The sequence below is a fragment of the Dromaius novaehollandiae genome, chromosome 2 (genome assembly GCF_036370855.1).
Source record: "Dromaius novaehollandiae isolate bDroNov1 chromosome 2, bDroNov1.hap1, whole genome shotgun sequence".
NCBI lineage: Eukaryota > Metazoa > Chordata > Aves > Casuariiformes > Dromaiidae > Dromaius > Dromaius novaehollandiae.
Window position 1 is genome coordinate 57,844,507 of NC_088099.1, and position 26,802 is coordinate 57,871,308.

Genomic DNA, 26,802 nt, shown 5'->3' on the forward strand with positions numbered 1-26,802 from the left:
CTTTCAGATCTCAAGAAATTGCTGTGGGGACTTGCTCCTTTCCCTCACTGAAAATTGAAGGTAGAGGCCATTTTAAGCCAGTGACCAGCAACACTCTTTGTTCGAGTGCCATAAATGCAAAATCATTATTTTCTAAGACTTTGGAGTATTGGATTTCTTTTTGGAATACCAAAAGAACTTTACTCAGTTAACGTATAGTCATGTCACAAATACATGACTTTCGGCAGTTGCGTCTCCATTTCTTCTGCTGCTTCTCCTCATTATCTACTTCTACCATTCCCTTTGTACGGCGCTTCTTCTCATTCCCTCTTCCTGTGCTCTGTTTGCTTCCTTTTCTTGTGCAATTTCTCCCTATCTCTTCCTTTGCTACTCTGCTCTTCTGCCTTCAGAACAACTATTTCTGACTGTTTTGATGCACGTCTAAGTGAAGTGGCCAAATGAAATTCCCAGCATTTCTGATGATACTGGGAAATACCAGTACTTCCTTGGTAGAAAGAAAGATAATTTAGCCATAGAAAGTCTAATCTTTCAGTATACAAACTAGAATATTAAAAAATAATCTAAGATGGGTATCAAGGGGTTCTAGATCAAGCATTTTAATTGAACGACACCAAGCAGCTGTGCTTTACTGTCTGATCACTGTAATGTAGGAACATTTCACAGTCTGTTGTCTCTGTGGACCAAATGTACAGAAGAACCCAAGTGACTTAAATCACAAACCTATTCTAGAGTTTTTTCTCTAGATACAAGCTTCTGAGTACACATACACACACTATTATTGTTGGTTAGATGGGGTATTACCTCCAGTAGATAACACTATGCCAAAAATTCCCATGTGGTTACTTTCTGAGCAAGAAAAAATGTATTTTGTACTTTAAATTAAGCTCCACTGAACATATATATTAAAGAAACTGCAAACTACACATATAAACAAAACAGTTACTTAAACATGTAGGTACGCATGCACATTTCTGCATGTGTGTGCACATTCACTGAGGTGTGCGTCACATAAATGAGGATACAATAAAGGTAGCAAATGCTATTCTTACCTTATTGCACTTGCAGATAAGTGGCCATAGGAGCCACTGGCTGATGAACTGCTACGAGAATTATTGAGAATTGTGACCAAGGAATTTGGAGATGTCCGTATCATGGTCTGAAGGTCAAAGCTGTGATCAGACAGGGGCGATATGGACAACGTACGTTTTCTGCTTGGTCTAGCTGACAATCTTGGACTCGGAAACCTGGCGCCTGTTATGTAAACACAAATAATTATCCACCAGGGTACTTAATCGCATTTACTTTTCATCAGTGATGGGTAGAGGGAGTCACAGTACACCAACATGCTGTGACAAGCCCACTCTCTCCACTTGGCTACGACTGAGGAAAATTAGTAAGAAAAATCTATCTTCCTGTGACTTACCTCAGGGGAGCTCTGTTTATTAATGTGCAAGCAAAATGATAAATTGCTAAACAAAAGGAAAAGACTTTTATGAGTTATCCTTCTCATTTCTCATGATTTATGAATCTGATGGCTTCTTAGACATTCACATGATTAATTCAACCACAAGAAATGAGACAGTGGTTCAGATCTGGGCTACCAACAGATCCAAACTGGTATCACTTTTAATGCACAGAGCCAAAACTAAACTTCTAAAATACAGTGTATTTTAGTGAAAAGCCAGCTTTTCCTTTGTGGATCATAATTCTGCCTGGACAATACTCGATGCAAAACTAAAGAGCAGGACTAAAAAATGCTATAAAGGCCAGCTCTATCACCAGAAGTCATCAATTTGTCATTACTGGACTAAGAAACAGTGGGCTTTATTTGAATTTGTCAAGTATCCCACGATATTCTTGTGTCGCGGTGTACAGAGGCCTATGATATTGCCAAATTTCTTTAAAACTAGAGATTAAGCTTTTCAAAGCAACAAAGAGGAGGCAACCATACAGCTACCATTCAAATAAATGCTTAATACATGGCTAAATTCTTTATGCTGTTTTGAAAATCTCTGCCTACTCTGGTTTATTTTACCATCTCATCCCAACTTTTTGCAGTCCTAATGGAAGATATCTCACATTAAATTTATTCTCTTTACTCAATTATTTTCAATAGCTTCCCCACCATGTACTGAACTATTTCCTTTAACAGTAGTGCTGCTTCTACCTTTTTAATCTCTTTAACCTGCAGTAAAGGACTGAGTCTTAGCAATCTTGACAGCCAGTGCCATGTAGGTCTTTGGTTTAAAGCCCACTTTATAGCTATTTTTTTCAGATTCTTTGACATTCTCTGTAGCTTGCTAATAATTAACAGTATGGCGCAGGCCTCCATTTAGGAGGCCTCCTTTATTCTTGCCCGTCTCTTGGTGCCCGAGACCATTTTTCAGTAAGGTGTTTAAGCTTATGTTTATAACTTTAACCAAGAGAACAGGTCAATGGTCTCCAGTTAGACTACTCTTAAAGATACAGCGGGATTAGAGTCTTCTATTATATTTTCCTTACACATCTGAGTAGGTTGCCCTTCTTTCTGTGTATGCTATCCAGATTTTTATCTGGTATTAAAAGCTGCCACCTTATTGCTGCTATGTTTGTGTGATCAGATCTCTGTCTATAGTCCTTTTCCTAATCTGTGCTTAGTTTTGCCTCAAATGCCAACATGGATGTCAATTCTCTTTGGCATCTGGATAACATATTTTCTCCCTTTGTGCTCTATCTCCACAATAGGCCTTAGTCCCTGCTGCTTCAGTCTTACAGTAAATATTCACACTCTTGATTCATCATTTAAAACTTAAACATAGCCATTCCTTAACCTACTACATATTATTTTATGTAATCTTTTTTATCTCCTTTTTTATGAGCTTGCTATTGTAGTATGCCTTCCTGATATTTTATTAGCACTGTGCTTTGTAACTTTCAAAGGCTGAGATGTTTTATTTATGCTAAAATAAAAAACCAACATTGATCAGCAGCTATAAAAAGCTGCAATGTATTTAATAAGGAAATACAAGCTCCATGTCGTGGTAAAACAAAAACAGTAATACTTTGCATTTACGTCTTTCATCCACAACTCTCATCTGCTCAGTGTTCAGCCAATGTCAATTAGAACAACTCCACTGAAGTCAGTAGTGGTAACGTAATTTGCCTCAGCTGAGGATATGACTCAAGCACTTTAAAAGTGAATAAACTCTAATATCTCTGTTTTACAAGGGGATAGCTGATGTACAGGTGTTCCTGGTTAAGGAGCAAGTGAATGGGACAAAGACAATGACCTGCTAGACACCGGCTGACCAGCAAAATGAGATGTTATTTAAGCACCGTTACCATAGTATCATTTGTTATGACTAGTCATCCTTATGGTGTGCTAGATATGACAGGAACAGTTTGCAGTCATGTGAGTATAATTATGAACCTTCTGTTTTCCTCAGACTGATGGGAACAGACCTCATCATGCTAGCAAGAAGGCAGCAGGTATGCTCAGAATGGGACAAGCATAGTTCCTTTCCTTTTGATAAACATTGCCTAGTTAAATCTCTGAATTTACAGCTGAGAGTCACTGTGCATTACTGATGGCAGTGGCTGAACAGTTTCAGATATGATTTCCAGGAGAAATACTTCTGAAAAATTACTTCTCACTGATCTGAAGTCCTGCAAAGGATTTGCCACTTATTTGTTAGAAGCAGTATCTCCCGGGAAATTTGTTAGAAGCCTGCTAAACATGGACTGATGGCTACTGGTGCCGATTAGAGAGGGGGTGCAGAGATTTGCTCAAAAATTGGAGCAGTTATTAAGAACACTAACATCTGAACATCACTGGAACACCTCTCTCATTTGAAGCTAGACTGGGCAATAAAATCAGGAGACAACAGTTGTGTTTTGCTTCTTCTGTGATCAGACACCATTTATTTTCAATGTCAGAACTACCTAACAGGACATGTCAGTTCTTCAGCCTGTTTCTCAGAGAGGATTGAGCAAGCATTACTGACAACTGTACGAAGCTCTTAGGATCTTGAAGAGAAGCACAGTCACCTTCAACAAATCACATAGAGCGCAATTTATACTCACCATGGTGCCCTGCAGATTCCCAGAAATGGCAACAACTCCCCTCCTTCTCCCTCCCCTTTCTGAACTGAGCCTGTCTTCTTTATCCCTTGCCTAAGTCACGCTATGGCTCTTGTAAGAGGCCTCTTTCCACCAAATACTCATTAAACCTTCCCCTTCCTTCCCAACCGTTGTCAGCAGTCAGCCCGCTCTTCAGCACAGAGCCACTCTGGGCCCTGTGCCAGGGCATCCCTGTCGCCTACTCTGCTGGAAACACATGAGATTTGTGGTCAGCAATGAAGAGATAGATTCTTTCCAGCTGCGAAAGGAAGACCAGTGTGAATTTACTGCAGAGAACCTTAGCTTTCACCACACCATTCAGTAGTCCCAGGGTCTCTCTTCTCCTTGAGGCAGCACACATTTCTGGCCCCACCTAGGTCCGGGAATTAGTCAGTCCCCTCCATCTACCTGGGACGGGGCCAATTTCCCAAGGGCTGACAGTTCCCTGTGTAAATGGAACATTTCTGGTTCACAGCGGGAGCTGACAGCTAAGGCCAAGCTAGAGCTCTACAGAATTTGACAATGGAAGAGGGGAATTCATTTCAAGGGAGGCCATGACTTTCAAAATTGAAAATACAATTACATGGAATTACTGTTTTTCAGATCTTCATGGTTTAATTAGGTTTTACATTCTTAAAAAGTCTTAAACATGAGATGACCATTCATTATGCTGCAGAATGTTTTCTAAACTATTCCTTTAGTATAACACCCTTCTTAGTTAGTCTACTACTATAAAAAGAAATAGATCACAATTTGTAAGTGTCGCTGATTGCTAAAATAAACTTAAGGCATTTATTTTAAACACAAATGCTTCAATATTTATTTAGCAATCTGACATGTTTATCTGCTCACAGTATTCTCCCATCGAAGCACTGCATTCCACACTCTTTATAAAACGCTAGAAAACCAAAGAACGCAGAACCAGTGATTCACTAAAAAAACTCATTTACCTTTGTGCAAGTGCTGAAAAAAGTATCAGCTTTGGCAAAGCATGCAAATGGAAGCTAGCATTGAAAATTTGTTTAGGGATGTTGTCTTTTTGGAGCAGATATTATATTAAAAAATGTCAAGAGTAGAGAGTAAAGATCTGAGTGTTCAGGCAAAAATTCCAGCAAGTGTCAGAAGCAAAGATCTTATTCCTGGGGTGAAGCTCAATTCTAAAATAACAGATATCTATCTCCATCATAAATTTCAAAAATGGAATATGCCATATAGCAAATTTGCCCATGAATTGGATTTCTGAGTTGAAGTTTTTAGCATTGCTTAATCATTTATAAGGCAATTTTCAGAAATGTATCATTTATTCCATTCCTTTAAATCAAACTTCTTCAAACCTAAGGCATTAGTTTTTGCTGAAGGTTGTGAACATGACAAGTTTGATTTTTTTTTTATTAAAGCTTTCTGAAACCTTCTGGTTTCAGCTTACGGATGTGTGGAGAACTTTGTTTTCACTCCCTGTAAGTCTCTCCTTAATTATCTTAATTTCCAAAATGGTAGGTCTCTCATCGATATGAAAGGAAAAGGAACAGCTCCACTATTCCACATTCATTCTTCACTTCTACTTGAAAATCAGAATTCAAAAGGACAAATCCAGTAAGCCTTACAGAGCAAGATCTTTCAAAGCTTCTTATATTGGCTCAACTCTTCAGGCTGGCCAGAAGCTTTGTGTCAACAGAGTTGCTACCAGTATCTCCAATGGCAAAGGGGCTAGGGCAGAGCTGAATGGCTTTTAAAAAAGGAAAGAAATTCCCATTCAGAGTGAACACAGGCAAAAGTTAATCAGACTCAGGCTATTAATACCCTTAGGGTGAAACAGAGTCTCAAAACCTCAAGGATCATGTCTGCCTTGTACTAGATACTGTTTAAAAACAGAGTAAAACATATTCCCCGAGTGAAAAATGCAGAACTCAAACCTAAAGGCTATGATTTTTAGAAGTGTGCTTAAAAGACAGTTTTGGCATACAGTTATCTTTCCGGTCATAACAATGAATCTCACTTGTTGCTGCTGTGGTACTGTCAGTACTTTCCCCATTTATTCTCCTAGTTATTTTGATGCTATACATAAAAGTAGCATATTTGACTCTTCGAGATCAAGCAAGAAGATGAGAAGACTTGGTCAGGGATTTTGGCCACCAAAACCACAGAAATAGCAGCAAGGAAAATTCTGGTCCACTTTTCATGTCATACAGGAGAGGATGAGTAAGCAAGACAATCAAGAATGCACAATCTTGGCCTTATTCTTTCATGATATATCAAACAGTTCACAGAGAGTGAAGTTCAGAGCTTCAAGAAGTTTCTTCCTCCTGAGGCAGGATTTAACATCCTGATTAACTCTCCTCCCACCCATCTCATCCTCACTTTGAAATCACAGTTTTCCAACAGCACAGAGCAAAACAAAGGCCACAGACTGTATATAACACACAGTTTTGTACCTTGTGCATGCTGTTGTTGGAATTATTATTTGTACCACAGGTGCCAAAGTACTAGTGTGCTAGTAGTGCAAGGTGCTAGATGCTGTATAAACACACAATTAGGAGACTTGCTTCACAAAAAGAGGAGTAACGTCTTGCTTGTATCTATTTGGTTGTTGTGTGGAATAAATGAGCTGCAGCCTTTGAGTGAGTTGAGTCAGCCTGCTCAGAATCTGATAGCAGATAATGAGAGAAACTACCAGTCTCTCTTCTGTTTCCTTTGACGACGTTGGGCAAAGGCGAAAGAGTACTTTTAAGATCACTATACAAACCCCTAAGAAGAGAGATCCAAAAAATGACATTGCTTTGCACTGATCACTGTACGTAGCTATTAAATGCAAGTATGGGCATTCTTATTGTTTAAAAAAAAATCTTAATATTGGCTTCCTGCTAATTGTTTTGTTCTCTTCTCTAATCTAAAATTCTGACAAAGAAGAAAGGGGTTTTCTTTAGCATGATGAATGATAGGACATTCAGATTCCTACTTAATGACAATTAATTTACTGTATACCCATACAAGTTAAGATAGTTTTAATTAGTTTTTACAAAGTAAAAGGGTAACTTCATACTCTATTTAGATAAAAGCAGCTATTGCCTGACTAAACACATTCTCATCAAATACAGAAGGTGAGCTGAGTGACCTTACCAGGATTCACTCTTATTTTAATTCTCTATTTACTGTTTAAAAATAACCCATTTGCATAATACTGCTACACATTTTTTCTCTTTAATTCTGAAATAATCTCTAATTGGAAAGTTGCTGCTATAATGAATCTCAAATGTGTGATCTTAATTTTAAAAAACAAACACAAAACAAATTAAAGACTGCCTTTCAAAAATCTGGCAGCTAAAGCTGCTGACAGCAAATATCCTTATTAGAGATAGTGTTTAGGTACATTTTGTGAATGGGCTGAAGTTATGGGCAAAGGTCAATAAACTTCCCTTTAAATGAGAAGTGATAATGTGCTTGGGATGCAAAAGCTTTAATTCTGTATGGACTGCAGTATACACAGTTCTTAACTCACATATGAAGGTCCTGCAAATGTTTTTGTTTGTGTAAGTACTGCAAGGTCTTCTGTTTTTCTTAGGTTTTCTAGAATACATCTGGATATCTGTCTTCCTATAGGCTGAATAGGCCCAGTCAACCAAGTCTGCAACTAAATATGTGGTTTGGAACTGTTGCCTATAAGCATTCTGATATTCTCTCTCAACAGGAACCAAAATCTTCCCAAGTATAAAATATCCCATTACTTCAATGGAGTCATGACCACTTACACAAGCTGAGGATTTGTCCTTGCAGCTGGAACACAGCATTAGATTTACATTAGCTGAACAAACCATAACAGAGTTTCCATTCTGTAAGATATTATTAATATGCACCAAATGCATTAACACCAGTGTACCTCCTGTCTCCCTATTCCTCTCAAAATCCAAATGAGTAAGTATCACATTCTTAAGCTTACAAGCACTGAAGCCTGTACAGTGATTTCTGGTTTAAGTCCATACTAACTGTTTGGATTCGTTATGTTCTTTCAAGTGGGTTCAAGGTACTGTGCCTTATTATAAAATCACTCTACACACTACCAGTGCAATATGTGACTGGTGACAGAAACTGGGTTAAAAAAATCGTTCAGAACTGAGGAAAGAGAAGGAAAATAGCCTGCCCAGGTCCAAAACTGTCTGTCTTACCTGATTCTTGTAAAGATTGTTGGTCAATTGGCTATTTCACACTCACAAACCTGCAGTCTCCAGGGGTAGCTATCTACCCTCCCATGCATTCTGGAGGTGAACCTCCCACCTCCTACACTTTATGTCAACTCCCTGGGATCAGCAGCTATGGCACACAGCCAATGGTGGGATGCAGCCTAGAAGAAACTGTATGCTAACAAGGATTTTAAAAAGCTGTGGAACAAAAAGGTGGTCTAATGCTCTTGCATTGCTCTGTACTACCAAGCAAGAGTCAACAGTGCTTGATTTCTTAACACCACATTTTATTTCCCTTGTTAGAGGAAACCGAGAGCGTACCAAAGAGCATGTTAGCATCTTCTGATTAGAAGGGAGTGCTCTGCATAATCCCTTTTGGCTGATTAAAAGAAGCAGCAGTGAGCAGTTTGGAATAGAGTGCTCTCTATTCCTCCTTAGCTAGAGAAAGGGAGACAAAGATTACAGGTCTGAAAGACAGTGATGTGGGTAGGGGAGACTCTTAGTATTAGGGAAATCTGAGTTAGGATCCTTGGGAATTCAGCACCCTGCTTCACCTTAGTCAGAAGTAATCCCAAAGTCTATCCAAGTCTATGATACACAATTTGTAAACCTATCCAGTACTCCCTGAAAATGCCTATGGAAGAATAATTATTTGCACTACTACTATCAAAAAAAAAAAAAAGGAGGAGAGAAGAACACACTCTCCTATTGGAAAAATGGATGTAAACCTTTTATTAACAGAGAGCTCATCAGAAGAAATACTCACTATAATGATGAAAGTGAGTTACTGATTGTGAATAGAAAAGGACATTTTCAAAAGCAATCAAGCCCTGCTGGAAATAAAATTTTTAACCTATTTTCAGGAACAGTCATGTCCTCTCCCTACTTTATTTCAAAGTTCACTTCCAGACTCAATGCAACCCTTGTACTTCTGGCAATCAGTGCTTAGGCCCTCCAGCCTCCAGAGGAGACTTATGCTTACTTTCACTTCCTCATCTGCATGGAGTCACACCGATGTCAGTAGGCCTTTTGGTCAGGACCACGAATGACCCATGTGGTTCCCTTTGCAGAACTGTCTTTATTTCTAGAAAACATCACTTACTATCCATTGCATGAAGATATTCCATATGAAGGGCACCAGCTCCAGCAGTGGCAGCTGAAGGAATGATGTCTGCATACGGGCTGCGCTGGCCTGCCAACAGAGCCATCTGATGATAATATTCAGCTGGACTGACGCCAGCATGTGGAGCTAAAAACACAACATAAAAAGCACTGTTAATGACGTAAGATAAACAAAAAGGAAAGTTTTATCACATCTTTGCTTCCTTTGGCTATTAAAACAGCTTGTTTATTTTTTAATATAATGCAACATCTGCAGTATGCCACTGCCGGTCAATATATTTTGACCAATGATACTGCAAAGACACCATTCAAAAAACAGCAAAGCATAAAATACTAATTAGCTCAATGATCTCATTTTTTTATATTTACTATTAAGTGACTCAAAAAGTGACAGGCTGACAGCAATGGAAACTAATGTGATTTATTTAGTTACATAAAAAGCTAACCACAAGCAGCAAAACCTTCCTAGAGCTTTCTTCCAATTTACCTCATCCCTGACTCAAAGGAGTCAGTCTCTAAGGTAACAAAGTACTTGAAGTTCCATAATCATTCAAGTTTCTGGATTCTCTGCTCAGAGGACCAGAAGATTTTCACCCCACCATGGCAGACTGTGTGTAAGTTAGGACTTAATAAGGACAAAGCACGTCTTCAGGACAAACAGCTGTTGCACATGAACAACATAGGGGCAGTTTTTTTGGCCATTCTATCCCTCAGAGTTCATATACAAGTATATTCACGAGATGTGTTCCCTTACCTGAAGAGGTCTATACATGTTAGCCATTCTTTCCCTGTAAAACTAATGTGTGAGCTTTCTGTTCCCCTACAGTTTTGAAGCATGCCATCAACTAGTGGGCAACACTAGACAAACAGGAAAATTTAGTATCATCTCATTTTAGCAGGCTTCACATGCTAGAGAAGGTAGAGAGTCATTGCATGGGCTTGTGTGAAAGCTACTTATCAAATAAGCTGGGATCCACTCTTGATTCTGGCCCAGTCTTGCCATGTGACCTGAGGTGATTAGCCTTCCTCTTTGCTTTCTACCTGTTCCACTTACAAAACAGTTAAAATTTCCTTACATTCATCTCACCAGAATCATCAGTTCAGTTTGACTAAAATACTTCAAGTTCCTTAGATTCACGGGCTACACCACAACAGATTATTTTTATATATTCTTTCATATTATTTAGTAACATTTTTCTTTGATCTCAGTAACCAGATCCTAAATGGAAATAAAATTTAGGATGCAATTCTGTGTATGAATAACTTACCTGAATATTCCTACTTGCATAGGATTACTAAAGGCATAATTTCTGGTTACATTAGAGAATCAGATCCTAAAACCAAAACTCAAACAAAAAATCAACATTCATATTAAAGAGGGAAAAACAGAGCAACAGAGTTAGGAGAGAAGTTTACTGAGCAACAGCATTTCTAAAGCACACCAAATGACCAAAGAAAATGGCAGAAAGTGCTTTTGATGTCATAATGTTAAACATAACCATGCAAAATATGTTCTATTATTTAAAAAAAAAAACCTTCAGGAAAGGTTCAAAAAAAAAAAAAAGAGGACATTGAACGGGACATTGAACGGGAAGAGGAATGGCATAAAAACTGAGCTAAGATAAATTAAAGGCTGCTGAGGTTTTTTTTCCAAATTACAGATTGACCTCTAAATTAAATATAATCCACTGTCACTTTCTGTGAAACGTCAAGAAAAATACAAAATCCAAATTTAAAAAAGAGTAACTCATCATACTGAATCACTGATTTTAAAGTTTTACAGTAGTAGGCAACCACCATATCTTTCCAGACACACTTACAATACTTCCTGAGCTTTCTGACATAAGTGTCTGGGTTACCTAACAATAACATTGGCTGAAAACTTGAAAAGGAACTGCTGCAGAAAACACACAGTGAGCACATAACTACATTACTAAATGTTCCATATGCTGAGAAATCTCTGGTGTTCTTTAAAGATCATTCCTGATTACCTTCTTCGAACATAACAAATTAGCCTACTAAATGATGTATTGCACGAAGGGTAAATGAAGGGTAAATGGGGTATAGCTGTGATATTTAAACCACTAAAAAATATTTTATAGATATATACAGAGAGAGATACAAACATATAAAAACATATACATGTCCACATGAATGGATGGAGGGCTGTCCGAGTACATCAGAAAAAAAAAGTTATTTAATAGAAGTATTCATATAGTTAAATTTACCAGCAGATATCTTAGGGACTGCATCAGGAAGAAAAGAATCAGTTCCCTCTGCACTGAAATAAGCACTTCAGAGGAAGCTCGGCAGTCCTGAATTTTCCCCTGTTTATTTTGGGGTAGCTTCAGCTTTGCTCCTGCTTTTGTACAAGAGAACTTGCTTCTGTGCCCTCTGCATTTGCAGGCACTGATGAGCTTCATGTGAGCACTCTGCTCTACACATACTAAAACTGTCCTTACCTCTGAGGCTCTGTACTATTCAGAGGAATCCTTGGTCATCTGCAGGACAGTTATTTTGTTGGGTAAGGTGAAGTGGTAATATACAACACACTTCACCACTATTGCTGCTGTGGCAGTCATTAATTACAGCTGGCAAGGCTTTTAGTGAACACGAAACTTTTCTTAGTTATGTTACAGATTGTTTTGGCTCCTGGCCATCCCCAGATCTGTGAGCCTACAGACTGAGCCCAATAATACACTGACCTAGTTATCTAACTGGCCTAAAGCAATTAGGGTAGCCAGAGAAATCTCACTAGGACATTCAGAAGAACAGTAACAACCCACAATTCTTCAAATTTCAAACGGTATGTGACTTAATCAAGGGTGTCCACTATGCCACTAACACATTACATGCATGTCCTGCTTTAAATCACAGTTTCTTATTATTTGCATTCAAATAATGCCCAAAACATAGTTTAGACTGTCATCATATGTGAGACATTGTGGTCTGATCCTAGGAACCTACACCTGAGGAAAAGTCATTTTATTCTATACCTGACTGACATACAAAACAAACTATAGAGTCCATAGAACATATTTAACAGCTTTTCAATAAGCAGGTTGTTTTACTGAAACATCTCCAAGGCCTTGGACACACAATTAAGTTACTGTATATTCATGAATTGCTGCACAACACCTGGGCTGCAGTAACTGATCACAGATGAGCTGTGAGCCTAGAGAAAATGTGAGGTAACACATACTTGTTTAAAACTCAGTGCAGATACCTAAATTTAAGTATCTGAATCTGGGACTGAATTCCACACTGGGAAACCCTAGAGTTTCTGAGTTATTACCGCTGGCCTGCCAAATATGGCAAAGAACTTCTAGGAGACCCATGCCTTCCTGGAGTGTTAGATGGATGCCAGGTCTGATACCACAGGGTATCTCAAAAAGCCCTAGATGCCTACACCTATGCAAGCGAATTGAGCTTTGGGTACCTGAGACCAAGAACTTATACACAATAATGTTCTACAGCTGTGTGGTAAGTGGTCTCCTTCCTTCCTTCATTTCTTTGTATGTGCAACTGGAGTGTATATTAACCACAGATAAAATTCTGCAGGAATGTGATTTGAAGTTTATTGAATGAACACTTGTGAAGTGTTCTATATATTACATTTTTTAAAAGCCCATATATTCCCAATATATGCCATAACACTATAGCTATATCACATTTATTTCATATCAAAACATTCCCTGAGTCAAAATGTGCATTTCTGACCAAATTGTTCCTTCGAGATATTTCTTATACTTTTTAAAAAACGTTTTGGCTAAAGCAAAAAAGGTGGAATTAGCTAGGATTCATAAAACATCCAGAGTGCTGCTAGGAAAGCCCTATGTGCATGCCATATACCTTGACTGACAATAGGTCATTAAAATTTATTCTCATAAGAGTATGTGCCCATAACTAATGGATTAACTGTAAAGGTATATGTTCTTATAAGTGAGGATTAATTACTTATCCGTTTGGATAGGGTGTACTGCTCATTTTTCAAATTCAGATAAAGGCAGTTTGCCCCTGTTTTGTAAGTTTCTGCATACACTAGGAAGATCTTTCCCATAGTTAAAATAACAGTTTAATTATCTTCCCTACATACTTGTTTGCTAATCTGTTATGTTTTAGCTCTCTTCAACAAATACTACAATTTTGAAATGTCAGACCACTGTGTTATTGAAAAACCTACCCATTTGCAACACTACTCATTGCTCACGTAGGCAAAATCCCACTGAAACGAATAGGAAATGTGCCAGAGTAACAGCAAGAGTTATTGCAGAGGTTAGCTTCTTCTCAAATAACCTGGAAAGTAATAGTCACAGTCACACCAAGACCTAAAGTATCAACTTCAAGTACGGCCTGTCATTTAAATTAAAAGGGCTAATCCTGATCACCAACCACTTCTTTTACATCAGTGTCATTTCATTTGGCCATACGGTTGCATGGGGTAAACTGAAACAGACCTACAAAACGTAAACAGAACTATTGACTAAATTTCATGAGTCAGTGAAAGCTTTCAATAATTCAAAAATACTATTTTAATTAAGAAGTCTTTCCCATGTGAGGAACTCCATGGTATGACACTGATTTACTCTCATGAGGAATCTGGTTTGAATCAGCGCAGATACTGCTCGTTTCCTGAAAGATCAGAATCACGCCCAGAGGTAGCTTCACAAACAAAAGATGTTACAAGACATATGCCACCCTTCCAGCTTAAATTTTGAATGAGGCAAGGCTTTTTTTCCCCCTAAGTTTCAACATTTGTGAAAGGTACAAATGAGCCGTGATGGGCTGATGAAGTATTGAAACATTTATGACATAATGAATATGTCTGACAAACCTGCTGAAGCTGCTTTGAACAAGGGGGAAAAATGTTGACAAGATTAATATAACTTAAGTTGCTACAATGACAGAAAACAGGAAGCCTGTCTTAACCCACCGTCTGTTGGGCTGAGTCCGCGGGCTGCTGAGATCATGGACAGGGACGGGCTGCTGTGCAGTGACCGGATATAGTCCATGTACGGGTTAATGTAAGGGTGAGGAGGGCTGAAGGGAGATTCTGATGTTGCAGCAGGGTTTCTGTGTGGGGAAATTCTAATAAACGGAAGATCTGAATATGTTGGGCTACTAGATAAGGCAGAAGGCCTGGAAGAAAGAGAAAGAAAAAAAAAAACAAAAACAGAGAGGTTATCTATATGATTGAGATCACAATCACAGAAGGAAAAGTAGTTTAAAGGTAACATACATTCATTTCTCAAAAAATAACAACTGGGTTGCACGTCTAATAACTTCCACTAACTTCTACTGCCCGGAGAGAAAATGAATAGGAAATGAATTATTTTCTGTACCCATTATAAGCAACATTTCTCTGACCAGTTCTAACATGAGCTCATTTTTGGTTTAAACTTTACATCCCTCAATACCTCTTCCCCATGGAGTTCAGCAGAAAATGACTTTAATTAGTGTGAAATGTGCACCCCATACACCACATATTAATTATTGCTGCACTTTGGAAGACGTATTGAAATGCTGAATCACTTACAACTTCAAAACCACATGTCTACTGGAAAAAAGCTTTGAGAATTACACTGTGCCCACTCCCTTGATTTGCCAACTTACCCTTCCTGGAAGTGCAAGATTGCACATTTACACAGAAATAATTTCAGAAAATCCAAAGTTTGTAAGCTGTTAAGACAGCTGGGCCCTTTGGAGCTTTTTTGTTGATGTCCCTTCCCATGAAAGATGCCAAAAATTTAGTGGCAAAGGAACAAAGATTGCCCCATATGTTTGTTTTTAGAGTGGCTCCAGAGAGCTTAATGCCTTCTACAAGACCACAGCAATTACCTACATCACTCTTAGGAAGGGAGAGCTGTGTTGCCTTCTCAGACTACATGTACCAAGCTGTGATGAACCAAGGCCAAAGCTTGAGTTCACAGCCGATACAGAACAAATAACCTGTTGCAACCCCCCCATCATCACACCTGGACGATATGACAACGGCTGAGCCCTGTGTGGAGAGCCTTCTATCACAGTAGCCAGGCTCCAAAGGCACTGGAAAGACACCAAATTTCATCAGAAGGGGTTGGAGTGTCTGCCCTTGCCAACCTGCTCTTTGGCAAAAGACAATGATTAAGCCTGTCATGCATTTGCTGTAGTCCAACTGGTTGACCCGAACTAAATGCCTTTTTGTCCCTGTTTTTCCAATTAATTTAGCGTATATACAGCACAGACACAGGCAGCAGCTGTGAGAGCAGTGAGGGCAGCCTGTTCCTTTGATGCTGCTGGCTTACAAAGAATAATAAAACAAGAAATGTATTTTTTTTCTTTTAACGTACACATACCGCGATCAATGGGGATAGTTGTCGTCACCTAAAACGCTAACAGAACATAATCTGATGTAAGAGCCAACTCTGCCCTGCTATCGCCTCAGACACACTAATGTATGACTGGGACAAAGATCAAAGTTATGCATTCTTAACAGGACACCAACTTCCCTGGAACAAAATCCATGAGGCCTCATAAAATTTGGGGAATAAAGATTTTTCCTGTTATGCTTTTCTCCCTCTATTCCCCTCCCTTCCTTATTTGGCTTTAGTGTCTTTCTTGCCCTCATAAGGCTTTCTGCAAGGTAAGGCTGTTTAGCCTTACACATATGAAAATGCCTCCTAGTTCCAGTTTGTTGCACAGCTGCATTCTATGTGTGTTAACAACAGATGCTGGCAACAAAATCATTTCTTTGGCACCCAGGCAAATTACCCACAAGAAACCTAGCCAGTCACCAATAAGCATTCAGTATGTTTAAAATGTACTTAGAACCAGAAATCAGAAGTGGTTTTATATCACTGTGCAAAACAGGCATCTGCTTTCCTCAAAGCACCTTTACTCTGCACGTTTTTGAAGGATCTTTGTTTTGCAGTTGAAACAAAGTTTTATTCCTATTGGTACTGTAAAACCTGAACAGCCATGAGGAATTAACTAGTCTTGTGGTTCCCTGTCAGACCAAGTGTGGAATGCAGAATCCTGAGAGCTCGTGGTGATGTAAGAAGCAAAAATACCACAGCTGGATATCACATTACAGGGTAAATTTCCTATCCCCACAGTGAGAAAAATACAGTAGTTTGATTGGTTAGACTGAGAAAATTTAATACACCAGTAATGAAAAAACTAAGTTTGGAAGCTCACAACGTCATTTTACAAACTATTTCTTCTAATGTGTTCTTAACTCAAAAACCATTAGAAACCCAAAGAGAATGTGGGCAAGAGCCCTGACATTATCTGGTGTATATCGAACAGAAAACTCTTCAACAGATTTTGCAAGAAGGCTGAAAGTCTACATTATTCTCAATGATTCACTCTCCAACTGGCCAACAGCCAAATGCAGCAGCAAGAACAAGATTAAGAGCCAGGCTGTCAGCTTCCCCCTCCAGATCCAATGGGAGCCATTCAAGGACACTGGGACTCAACTGCTTCTCCTCCTCCTTAGTCTTGCTTCTTCCTCTCTCTCCACTGTGAGTTCCTCACAGTTTTATGAGGACAGTAAAGAAAGGACACCAATTTGGGTAACATCAATCAACAGCAGGTATATAAGCAGTATTATCTGAGGCAGAAATGAGAAGTCTTCAGATTCCATATAAAATTCCCAGCTCTGCACTCTGATGTCTGCTAATGTCTCCAATGTCTGATTTTAACGTGCTGCTAACTTCTCACTCACTTCTCTCATCCCTCTGTGTTTCTGGACCCTCCTTTCACAGCAGTCCCATTTTCCCTCCTTCCTTCATCTGTTCTCAGCTCACACTGTCTGAGTCCTCCTGATTTATTCCAATAAATGTCACATCTTCTTCCCTTCCTTCCCTTCCATGATAAACTTCACTAGGAACATCTTTAGAATGTATTGTTTTGTATTTGTATTTGTTTAACTCCCTTCTTCAGACTAAACAATGACCTTTAGAAAGGGCACAGCCAAACACACTTACTATTAGCTGTTGCTTTCCAGCACTGCATCTAATCTTATATTGCAACCACTGTGTGCTTTGTGTACTAATAAAGAATGACTTTTGTCCTTCATAAATAACAGACAAATAATAAAGACCAGGATCAGGTCTGCAGACACTTTTTCAGTGACAATCAGACCACCAGAAGTGGGTGGCAATCCCCGCCATAATTTTGACCTCACATGTACTTAACCACTAGCCTTGGCACACGGTCCTCTGTGTTGGGTCCGAGGCTACTTTATGGGACACAATGAGACTTCAGCAGAAGAAAAGGCAGGTATATTTTCAGTGATATCGCTTGAAACTTTATGCCTCATTTGTAAACTCAGGAACAGTTATTTTCAGCCTTGCCTTTCTTTGCCATGTGAGCGTGGACTTGATCTGCATCATCTACTGTACAGAGGAGTTTTCCTCGGAAAAGTGTCCAGCTCATCATCTATTGCAGGCTTTTTCTTTTGAGGAGAAACCTGAAGATTTCATAAGGATTTTCATAAACTGGTAACATCTTTGTGCTTAACCATCACTTGGCAGCATCGAATCTCTGTTTCCCTGTAGCAGTCATCACTGTAGCATTTGGGCCATGACCCAGTGAAGTTCTTCTGCAAGTGCTTAATATCTCACACGTGGTAATTCTATTCCTGTTCAACAACACACTTAAAGTGCTATGGTTTACTTCAAAGAGGGAGGTGAGCAAATGCAAGTTCTTTTCTGAATCAGGACCTCTGTGTCTACCCCCAGAGATCCTGGCAACTCAACTTCAATTTAATATACAGCCTATTATACTTTCAGTAGTTCTTTGAAGTTGGACACTTCCAGGTTTGGCATAAACGCGATCATAAGGCTGTGTTTTATCACTGCAACTTTTATAATGACACTTTAAGCTGATTTTATTATTCTTTTCAGTAAACTTGATTACATCTACACCTCTGATGTAAAAGAAAAGTTGCAGACAACAGGGCTATGAAGGTGCCTTCTCCCTCCTCTGGGAACAATCTGTAGACTGGTCCTGGGGAAACAGAAGTTCTCTAATTAACTGCTAAAGACATACAAAGTCAATACTACAGCAGTATTGTGCTTCCGCAATGGAAGAACAGAGCCCACCTCGTGCCCTCCTTTCTGTCCAGACTCCCTTCCTTGTCATCATTAAGATAACCAAATATTGTAAATGACAACTTTCATACCTAACACAGGACTTGCACTACCTACCTCATCTCCAATCTGCCAACTTCTCCCCCTCCAGATTCTGACACTCTGGAGAGTCTCAACTATTCAGCAGGAGAATGGGACAGATGTGCCAATGCAGTGAAATCAGTGTAAGGGCAAGCAATTGCATTTTTGCCTATTAGTCATAACATTTTGTTTGATGAATGTTACAGAGCTGCCTAAACACAGTCTTCAAAATTTATGTAGTCACATCAGTTCAGCAGCTGCAAATCCAATCATGGCAAATCAAAATGTGGAAAGTTGCTCTTAAGGACTTTTTTTTAGCTACTACTGAACTACAGATCTAAGATTTCACTTATTATTGCTGAAAATAGTGTGTCACTTAGGTTTATTGCTTATTGCTACAACGGATGAACTCTTCATAAGGACAAGGACATCCAAAACAAGGCAAAGTAATGAACCATGTCCAGGGGCTCCAGTCAGGAGCTAAAGGCAATGGGGCCAGAGACAGGACTGCAGACAAGCCTACAACATGGGTCCAAAGTCCATCCAGGAGAAGCACCGAAGACAGGACTGCAGATAGCCTACAACATACGTCTGATGGGTCCATCCAGGGGAGCAGCTACCTACTGCATAGGTCCATCCCAGGATCCATCTAGGACCCATCCCATCTAGGAAGCAGGGTCAGAGACAGGCACATCTACAATATAGTTCAGATCAGGACTGAAGGCCCAGGACGGGTGGGTGTCCTGGGCAGAGGATGTGCATGGAGGTCCCAGGTAGGCTGGTCAGGGCAGTTAAGGCTTCTTTCTGCCTCTCTTGTAACTGTGAGCAGCACAGTGGGCCCAGAGATGTAATGCTACCTCCATCCTTGTCAGAGAGACAACAGTAGCATTCTCTAAATTTAAAGCCAATTTAAAGCCACTCAGGACAGCTGCAAAGATCTGTATCACAAGAAAATCTGGATCAAAATTCTGAGATTGGTTTGGTGTTGGAGAAGCGATCTGTCATAAATGGCTTCCAAACTGCTATAAGCTGTGCTTAGACAAAAATCTCTTTAAAGCACAACCTATCTTTAAAAGAAAATGATGGTGATTTAAGCATTTCCTGATTTTAGAGGAAACTATAACTCCAGGACTGGAAATCTTAATGCCAAGTTTTGTCGTGATAAATTTTTAAATGGCTCTTTAATGAATCTGTTGAAAAATACATTTATATTGAAAACAGCAAGTGATCCTTAACTATAACATTGTAAATATGACACTGAGCTGAGGTTACAGATGGAACAATAATCTATCTCACAGAACAAAGCTTGTCAACGAAGTGGGATGAAAAATTGTAACATAACCTAATTTATTATTGCCTTTTCATCCATCTTGGTATATTATGAAAGTGTCAAAGTTCAAACCTCGATATTTAATCATTTAACAGTACGTTATTCAATGCTGGAGCAAGCATTGATGGCATAACTCTCATTCCAATGATATCCATGCTGTTTCTCTGATATCTGTTCAATTCAGTGCCGCTTGCTTGGAGAATTGAAAAATGTTAAACTCATTAAACTGCCTACGATTTTTTTTTTCTGGAGAATCTTCTGATGGCTACCCCAAAAACATTAATGCTTTTATTTCTAGTAGACCCTGGAAGATGAACTAACAATAAGTACTTTCTTGTTACTTAGATAGTCCTATTCTAAAGCACACAGCTGAATTCCTTTTGTAGTATCTCCCATGTTAAATGACTGTTTGCTTAATACTACAGTTGTGTGTACAGATTGACCTTTCGGCACAAGCAGTCAATAACTGGCTAATAAAGGTTTTCTTATTAAGAAAACTCAATTCTAAGAAAGTAGGGCTTGATCGTGAAAATACAAGTGAGAACAATTCTAATAGTTGTGATTAGCCAAAATGATCAAATTATTCTCCAGAGTTACAAGCACATACACGGTTGTAGGTGTTTGACACAACAGGCTTAGGCAGCTATTTATATACCTGAACAATACAAGAAAATAACGAGTCAAATAATCATCCTGCTTCTCAAAATCTTTAGTAGCTATTGTAGGGCTCAGCCCTATATAAGCTGGAATCAATGGCAAATTTTCCATTGATTTAATTGATAAAGTCTTTAAGTGATCATGGATAAGATCTTCATAAGCACAAAATGCTGAGCTAATTCTAGTCTCCTAAGAGCCACTTGTAAAACTTCCACTCGGCTCAATACAATGAGAGTTAGGCCAGCACTGAGTTTTTAAAATGGCATCCCACAGCTCTCACCTCCTTTTCTCTTTACACATCTAGTTGAATTCGTAAACAATCAAAACCACAAATATATAGGAAATCTATAATAATAATAATAATACCTTTCCATATTTAAACTTTTTTAAGAAATCATGTCCCAAAATAAGCAGTTCATTTCCTTAATTAAAATTTTTCATTAAAAAAATCACTCACTGATTCAAAACTGCTGTATTGCATTTTTGGAATCAGGAAAACTAAGCAAATGATTTATAATGCTTTAAGAATTACAATTAATTGAATAGATGGAAATGTCAGAGCACTTTTCATGGGAAAGAGCTCCAAATGCTACAAAAAGGTAAGCACTGTTATTTGTATTTTCCTAATGGGGGAAATGAAGAAGAGGGAAAACACGGTAAGTCATGTAAGTCCTAATATGAGAAAGAACCTTGGTTTCCTATAGACCTTTCCATGCTCTAACAATTAGTCAGTATTTTGCTTGTTTTTCCTCCAAAATTCATCCTGAAACTGTAGTCAATATAGGGAAGTAATTCAATGGCTTCAACCCAAGACAAAGTCATAGAAACATATTCTGTAACTACCTTCCATTCAGTAGGTACATGTACATAAACGAATGGGTCAGGGAATATGTAATTTAGATATAAAAGGAACTAGATCAGGATTTAAGGTGCACGAGTTCTATTTTGGGTTCCTTGGACAAGTCTGTTGACTTCCTCTTCTGCTGTTTCCCTATCTGTAAAACTGTGGTAAAGCATTTAGAAAGTGCTGCGTACCTACAATGGAAAAGTCAAACTAGGAGATACTATGTTATTAAAATTTTCTTGTTGAGACAGGGATGATACCTTACAAAATGTGTGCAGTTCCGGAATGCAAGTTCATAAAATATACAAATAAGCTCACTTTGGGTTAGAGCAAGGTGATTCTCCCTCATAAAGTTAAAATGTACCCTTGAAGAGAAAAAGATACAAGTGACTGTACAAGGGATGTTCGTGCTGCTGGAAATTATGCAAGATGATTAGCTGATGGCCCACAGCAAAAGAATATTGCTCTGGTTCACCTTTCCTTCTTTGGGAAGTGTTAATGTCATGTAGTTACAGTTAAAAAATGGTTACATTAATCAATGCACCAAATTCTTGGTCAGTGACTGTATTCCTATTTTTCAACTGATGAACTGCCTCAAAGCAGATTCAACTTTTTACATACTTTCTCTGCTGCTCTGTAAAAATAGCCCAGCCACAAGTTTGTTGATTCACTCAAGAAGAGGTTACACTGTAATAAACAGTGAATATTCATTCCATTATTTAATATTTTGGGTGCACCAGGTCAACTGTAACACTGGTGAATTTGATCCCAAAGTAACATTTCTGTTCTGTATTGACCACAGCAGGCAACTGCTGCTTCAGAGTATAGTCATTTCTTGATTACACAGGTCTTGACTCAAAGTCTTGTCATGTGCACCCTAAATGTATGAAGATAAAGTTCTGATGGATTTTTTTTCTTGTTTGCAAAACATAGAAAACCATGTATCATTTCTCAATATTTCTCCAAATCAAGAATAGGCTTCTTATTTTCACCCTCCCATAATGGTAACCTCACCATAACAACCTGCCTCTGCTTTTTCTGTTCCTTACATTCTGCCAACACCTTGTCATCTACCTCCCAACACATCTCTGAAACACTTTCCAGTTGGCTTTTGCTTATGGGATGTCCCAGCTTGACAGGCCCTTCACATCATTGCCTCTTCTTCCTTCAAATCCTTCTCAGGAATGCTGAAAAGAAACTGGCAACTAGGGGAAGGACTATATGGATTTGCCTGGCAATGTCTCTGCTTGTACAAATGAAGAGTGCAAACATACTGAAGTGTGACTGATTGTAACTTCAAATGCCACTTCCTTCTAGGCTTCTAACAGACATCCTCTTGCAAATTTTGCAGTGGCTGTGAAGTTTCTACTGCCCCCAGTTACCCAGCTGATGCCCCTCCCAGCAACTACTGTTCCCCTTATAGCCTAGGCAGCATGTCTCTGCCTCTATCCACTTCGGTGCAAATTCTGAGAGTCCAATCTGGGCAAGCTGGAGTAGTTATCAGGTTGTTAATAGGGCAAAGGCACACGTTCTGACCCTGCTGAGGTACAAGAGACAGTCTTCAGAGAACAGGTGAGGAAAACAGCAGGCGCTGGTAACACCTAAAATCATCACAGCAAGATTCACCAGCGTTCATTTGCCAAAATGGTTTGATGTCAGCTCTTCCTGGAAGAGCTCCTTGTATTTGCACAGCACTCAACAGAGCTCTGATCCTGCACAGAGCTGTTAGACATTACAGTAATCTAAACAGTAAATAAAAGTAATGCTACAACAGGATATATTGTGATTTCCTTTGGTAGTTTTTGGTAGAGCCTTACTTCGCTCACTTCACACCGACTTCTATGAACTGCAGATAGATCCTGTAAATTTTTCTTCCCCTCTCTTCATCTGGTTCCAAGTCAATTGATTTGTTGTCATTTATATATCAAGAATAATGCATCAGTGTTTTGTTTGATGCACACCTCTTAATCACAAGGATAAAATATACTCATGCTAGAAGCAAATGTTGAATAAGCTCAGGAAAAGTGTTGCTACACCTCAGACGACAGACTGTCACGGACTCCCATATACCATTCCATCTTTAAACTACCTTGTCGCACAAAATGCATCAGGAAAATCTAAAAAAGGTCTACAGCATACTAATTATCTGTTGTTATTAATAACAGTTGGGACAGTGAAATTAACCAGTCGCATTCCTACAGCAAACTTCTGTGCTTTACAATCCTCTTTCAATGCTCTAGAGGTAGTCCCATTTGCTGTTTAAATTTTAGCCTTCTCTTGGTTGCAGGTGGGGCCTGCCATCTCTTGAAATGTTTAACCACAGAGGCACCATCATACGAATATGTGGACATACATAAATCCTGTCTGCATTCTGTTACCCCTTTCTTCCTTCCCTTTCCCCTTCCTCTCCTCCTCCAAAAGAGCAGGTCAAAGGAGTGTCACCAGCTTTCTCACACTTAATGCTGTTAAGTCAGCTAATTGAATAAACATTTGTTTAACATTTGCTCCTATTTCACTAATGCACTGTGAGAATGAGAAGAATTTTATTCCCCTTCTCCCCCATCCTCCCCCTTCCTCAGGAGTGCCACTAGCTGTTATCGCAGTGACTAATGTGCTGTATGCGGCCATTATAGTCTTCAACTCTGAAATTACACCCAGCATGAAGGATAGGCTCTGCCTGTATGCTGATTGGAGTTGGATGATGATTGATTAGAAGAAAGTCAGACTACGTAGCCATGCAAAAAGAACTGCACTAAGCCACAAGCTTAAACACTAAAAAGCATTTCACCAGTGGCTTCAGAACTATTAGATGTTTTCATATTAACAACATTTCTCATATCCAGGTTTGTGCATTTTATCTTTATTCTTTCAAATCCTGAAATTGCTTGGATAAGAGGGTTTTATATATATATATATTTATACACATTTCTAAGAGTAGCCTGAACTTTTAGGGGAAATTGAAGAGGCTTTGTGTCAAGTACAGCTAAATCCAGCCTTTCTATATCAAACCCCCGCTAGAAAATTACTGTGCAGATGATAAGGCTGAAAGATATAATAAAAAGTGACTCTACTCAATTTACACTGCAATATTGGTATGACTGAATATTTTTCATTCAGGTGACTGATAAAATCACTAAACTGTATTGCAGATAAATAAAGGAGGCTTCTGTCAAGAATAAACACCATTAATCATGAAGTCTCGCCCTGTGAGTGGCTCTGCTATGCAACTGCACAAATGCACCATCACAAGTGGCATGTAACCCAATGCCTGCTTTCTTTACCCCATCCTCTGCTGACACTATCTTCTTAGGAAACTTTTATTTTTCTAGTGTATTTACAAGGAAGTCCTATAATATCTTTTCCATTCAAATTTACAGGCAATTGCATCTGAAATCTAAATTTCAGTGATTAGATATTTGACTAAAAATTGATCCCATAGAACAAACTGAACCAATGAAGACCATGGCTGTGTTTCAACTGGTAAGATGGGATCTTTGTGCCTATAAAGCTCAAACAAGTAAGAATTTTACCTGCTCCCCAAACCCTCTATTCCCCTTTTCCCCCCAAATCACATTTTCTGATAAGTTTATTTACTTAGAGTCACTATTTCAAAACAGATGCTGGGAATCTTTTGAACATACAAATACGAAATTTCTCAGTATCGCATATCTACCTTAAATAGAATTGATGGGTTTTCTTTCAAACAGTGATTTTTATGTTAAACTGGACATATGCTTAAAGACACTGACTGTTATCCGGCAAAAGCACAGTCATATGAAAAGAAAACCAGACAACTTAGGTAACCTTTTTGTAACCTGTTTTAGAGCAAGTGATGATTCAATAGTGGCCAGGTTATTAAGCTGGAATGAAGCAGTGCCCTACACACTAATGAGGTTAAAAAATGTAGTTAGGTCTTCATGTTAAAGGCACTTAGCAAGCAGTTTGCTTGGCAATGACCAACTGTGTGTTGGAGCAGAGGACTAATCACACAGGCAGGAATCAAATCGACTGGAAGAATTAGGAGACTTGCGGCCCCAAGGAATGTAATTCATGCAGAAAAGCAGTTGTCAGAGTGAGGCCAGGGAACTGTGTGGGAAGAAAGCAAAATAAACAGCTCAACAAAGAAAACAAAGACGCTCAAATAGTGGCTTTTCTAATGGCTGAGTACACTGAAACTTCAGTGGGTGCATATGACAAACAGCTCATCAGAGAAGACCTCTATACAAGCAAACACACCGGTGAATGGTGCACTGGTTCATAAACACTCAGAAAATGCCTGAAGGTATTTAAAAAATAACCTTGAAGTTGTTATGCACAAAAGAGAAAGTGCACTTATATATACTTGTATGCATGGGTGGGAAAAGAAGAAAAACATCCAAATGCTACAAAGCTAAGAAGAGAGAGAAAATAATTTTTGCAATTACTTCTCGTTTATCTTTCTACTATTCTCAGATCAGAACAGGATGCAGCCTGCATGCAAACAGCCACTCCTACGGATGTGCACCAAGACGTGCTGAGGAAGAACCAGACTTTGCTATTTGGGATCCACTCCCACAGTGGGAGGACCAGATTACTGTATCCACCAGGAATATCACGTGACCAGAAAGAGGAGGTTGACTCTGGTCCTAAATCTCAACAAAACTCATGTTTATTCATGCCAAGCTTTTCTTGTAATAGGTATGATGAGTGACAGTAAAATCAAACTTTGAAATCAACTGTCTGATATACGAATTTCACAGATACTCTGTTTTCTTAAAAAACAGTATTTTCAACTAATGGGCTATTACCCCCCCTAATTTAATGTTTTGAAATTTTCAAAGAACTAGGCTTCTCCAGTACTAAATAAAGTATCTCTCTCCTCACTTAATTCTTTTGATTATTTTTATAAGCCCTCTCTATCCAGCACTTGAGAATGTTACGCTTACTATTGTTTCAGCAAATTTGAGCTTCTCTTCTTCCGTTAACTCCTTCCGCTAAGGTAGTAGTAAAAAAGGCATTCTTTATCCTAGCAAAGTACCTGAAAAGCCTCTCATGTTACCTGAAATGAACACTCTCTTCAATGGCTGTTTTGTGATGCCAAGAAACATTCTTTTTCCAAATTCAAAAATGAAACAAAACAAACCCCTCATGTTCCATTTCAAACATCTACTGTAAGTCACATCCACAATACTATGGAACAGAGTTTTGGGGGAAGAAAAAGGGAAAGAGAGAAAGCTTTTGTTTAAATTCTAATTTTATATGCTAAAATAAGATCTTGAGCTGTTTAAAATAAAAGCAAGCTGGCAATAACAAAAGACAAATTCAGTTACTGAATACCTCTCACTGCACTTGCTACTTAAATTTAGTTGTGAAGGGAACATTTGACTAAAATTCTAACTTTAAAGGACTATAAACCTGACAGAAATGGCAACGTGAAGGTTC

At 38.7% G+C, this 26,802-nt stretch overlaps 1 protein-coding gene across 9 annotated transcripts in view; it reads right to left on the bottom strand.

Moving 5' to 3' along the window:
• GLI3 (GLI family zinc finger 3) overlaps nt 1-26,802 on the bottom strand; it is a 217,830-nt gene that overhangs the window by 61,492 nt on the left and 129,536 nt on the right. For 8 of the 9 annotated variants that reach the window (XM_026121398.2, XM_026121400.2, XM_064506607.1 and 5 more), the window contains 3 exons: nt 14,329-14,534; nt 9,376-9,522; nt 1,050-1,251 (listed from right to left, as the gene is read on the bottom strand). In XM_026121398.2, the coding sequence (XP_025977183.2) occupies nt 1,050-1,251; nt 9,376-9,522; nt 14,329-14,534 (555 nt within the window). The remainder of the gene's footprint in view (nt 1-1,049; nt 1,252-9,375; nt 9,523-14,328; nt 14,535-26,802) is intronic. The other variant, XM_026121407.2, reaches the window with a different exon arrangement.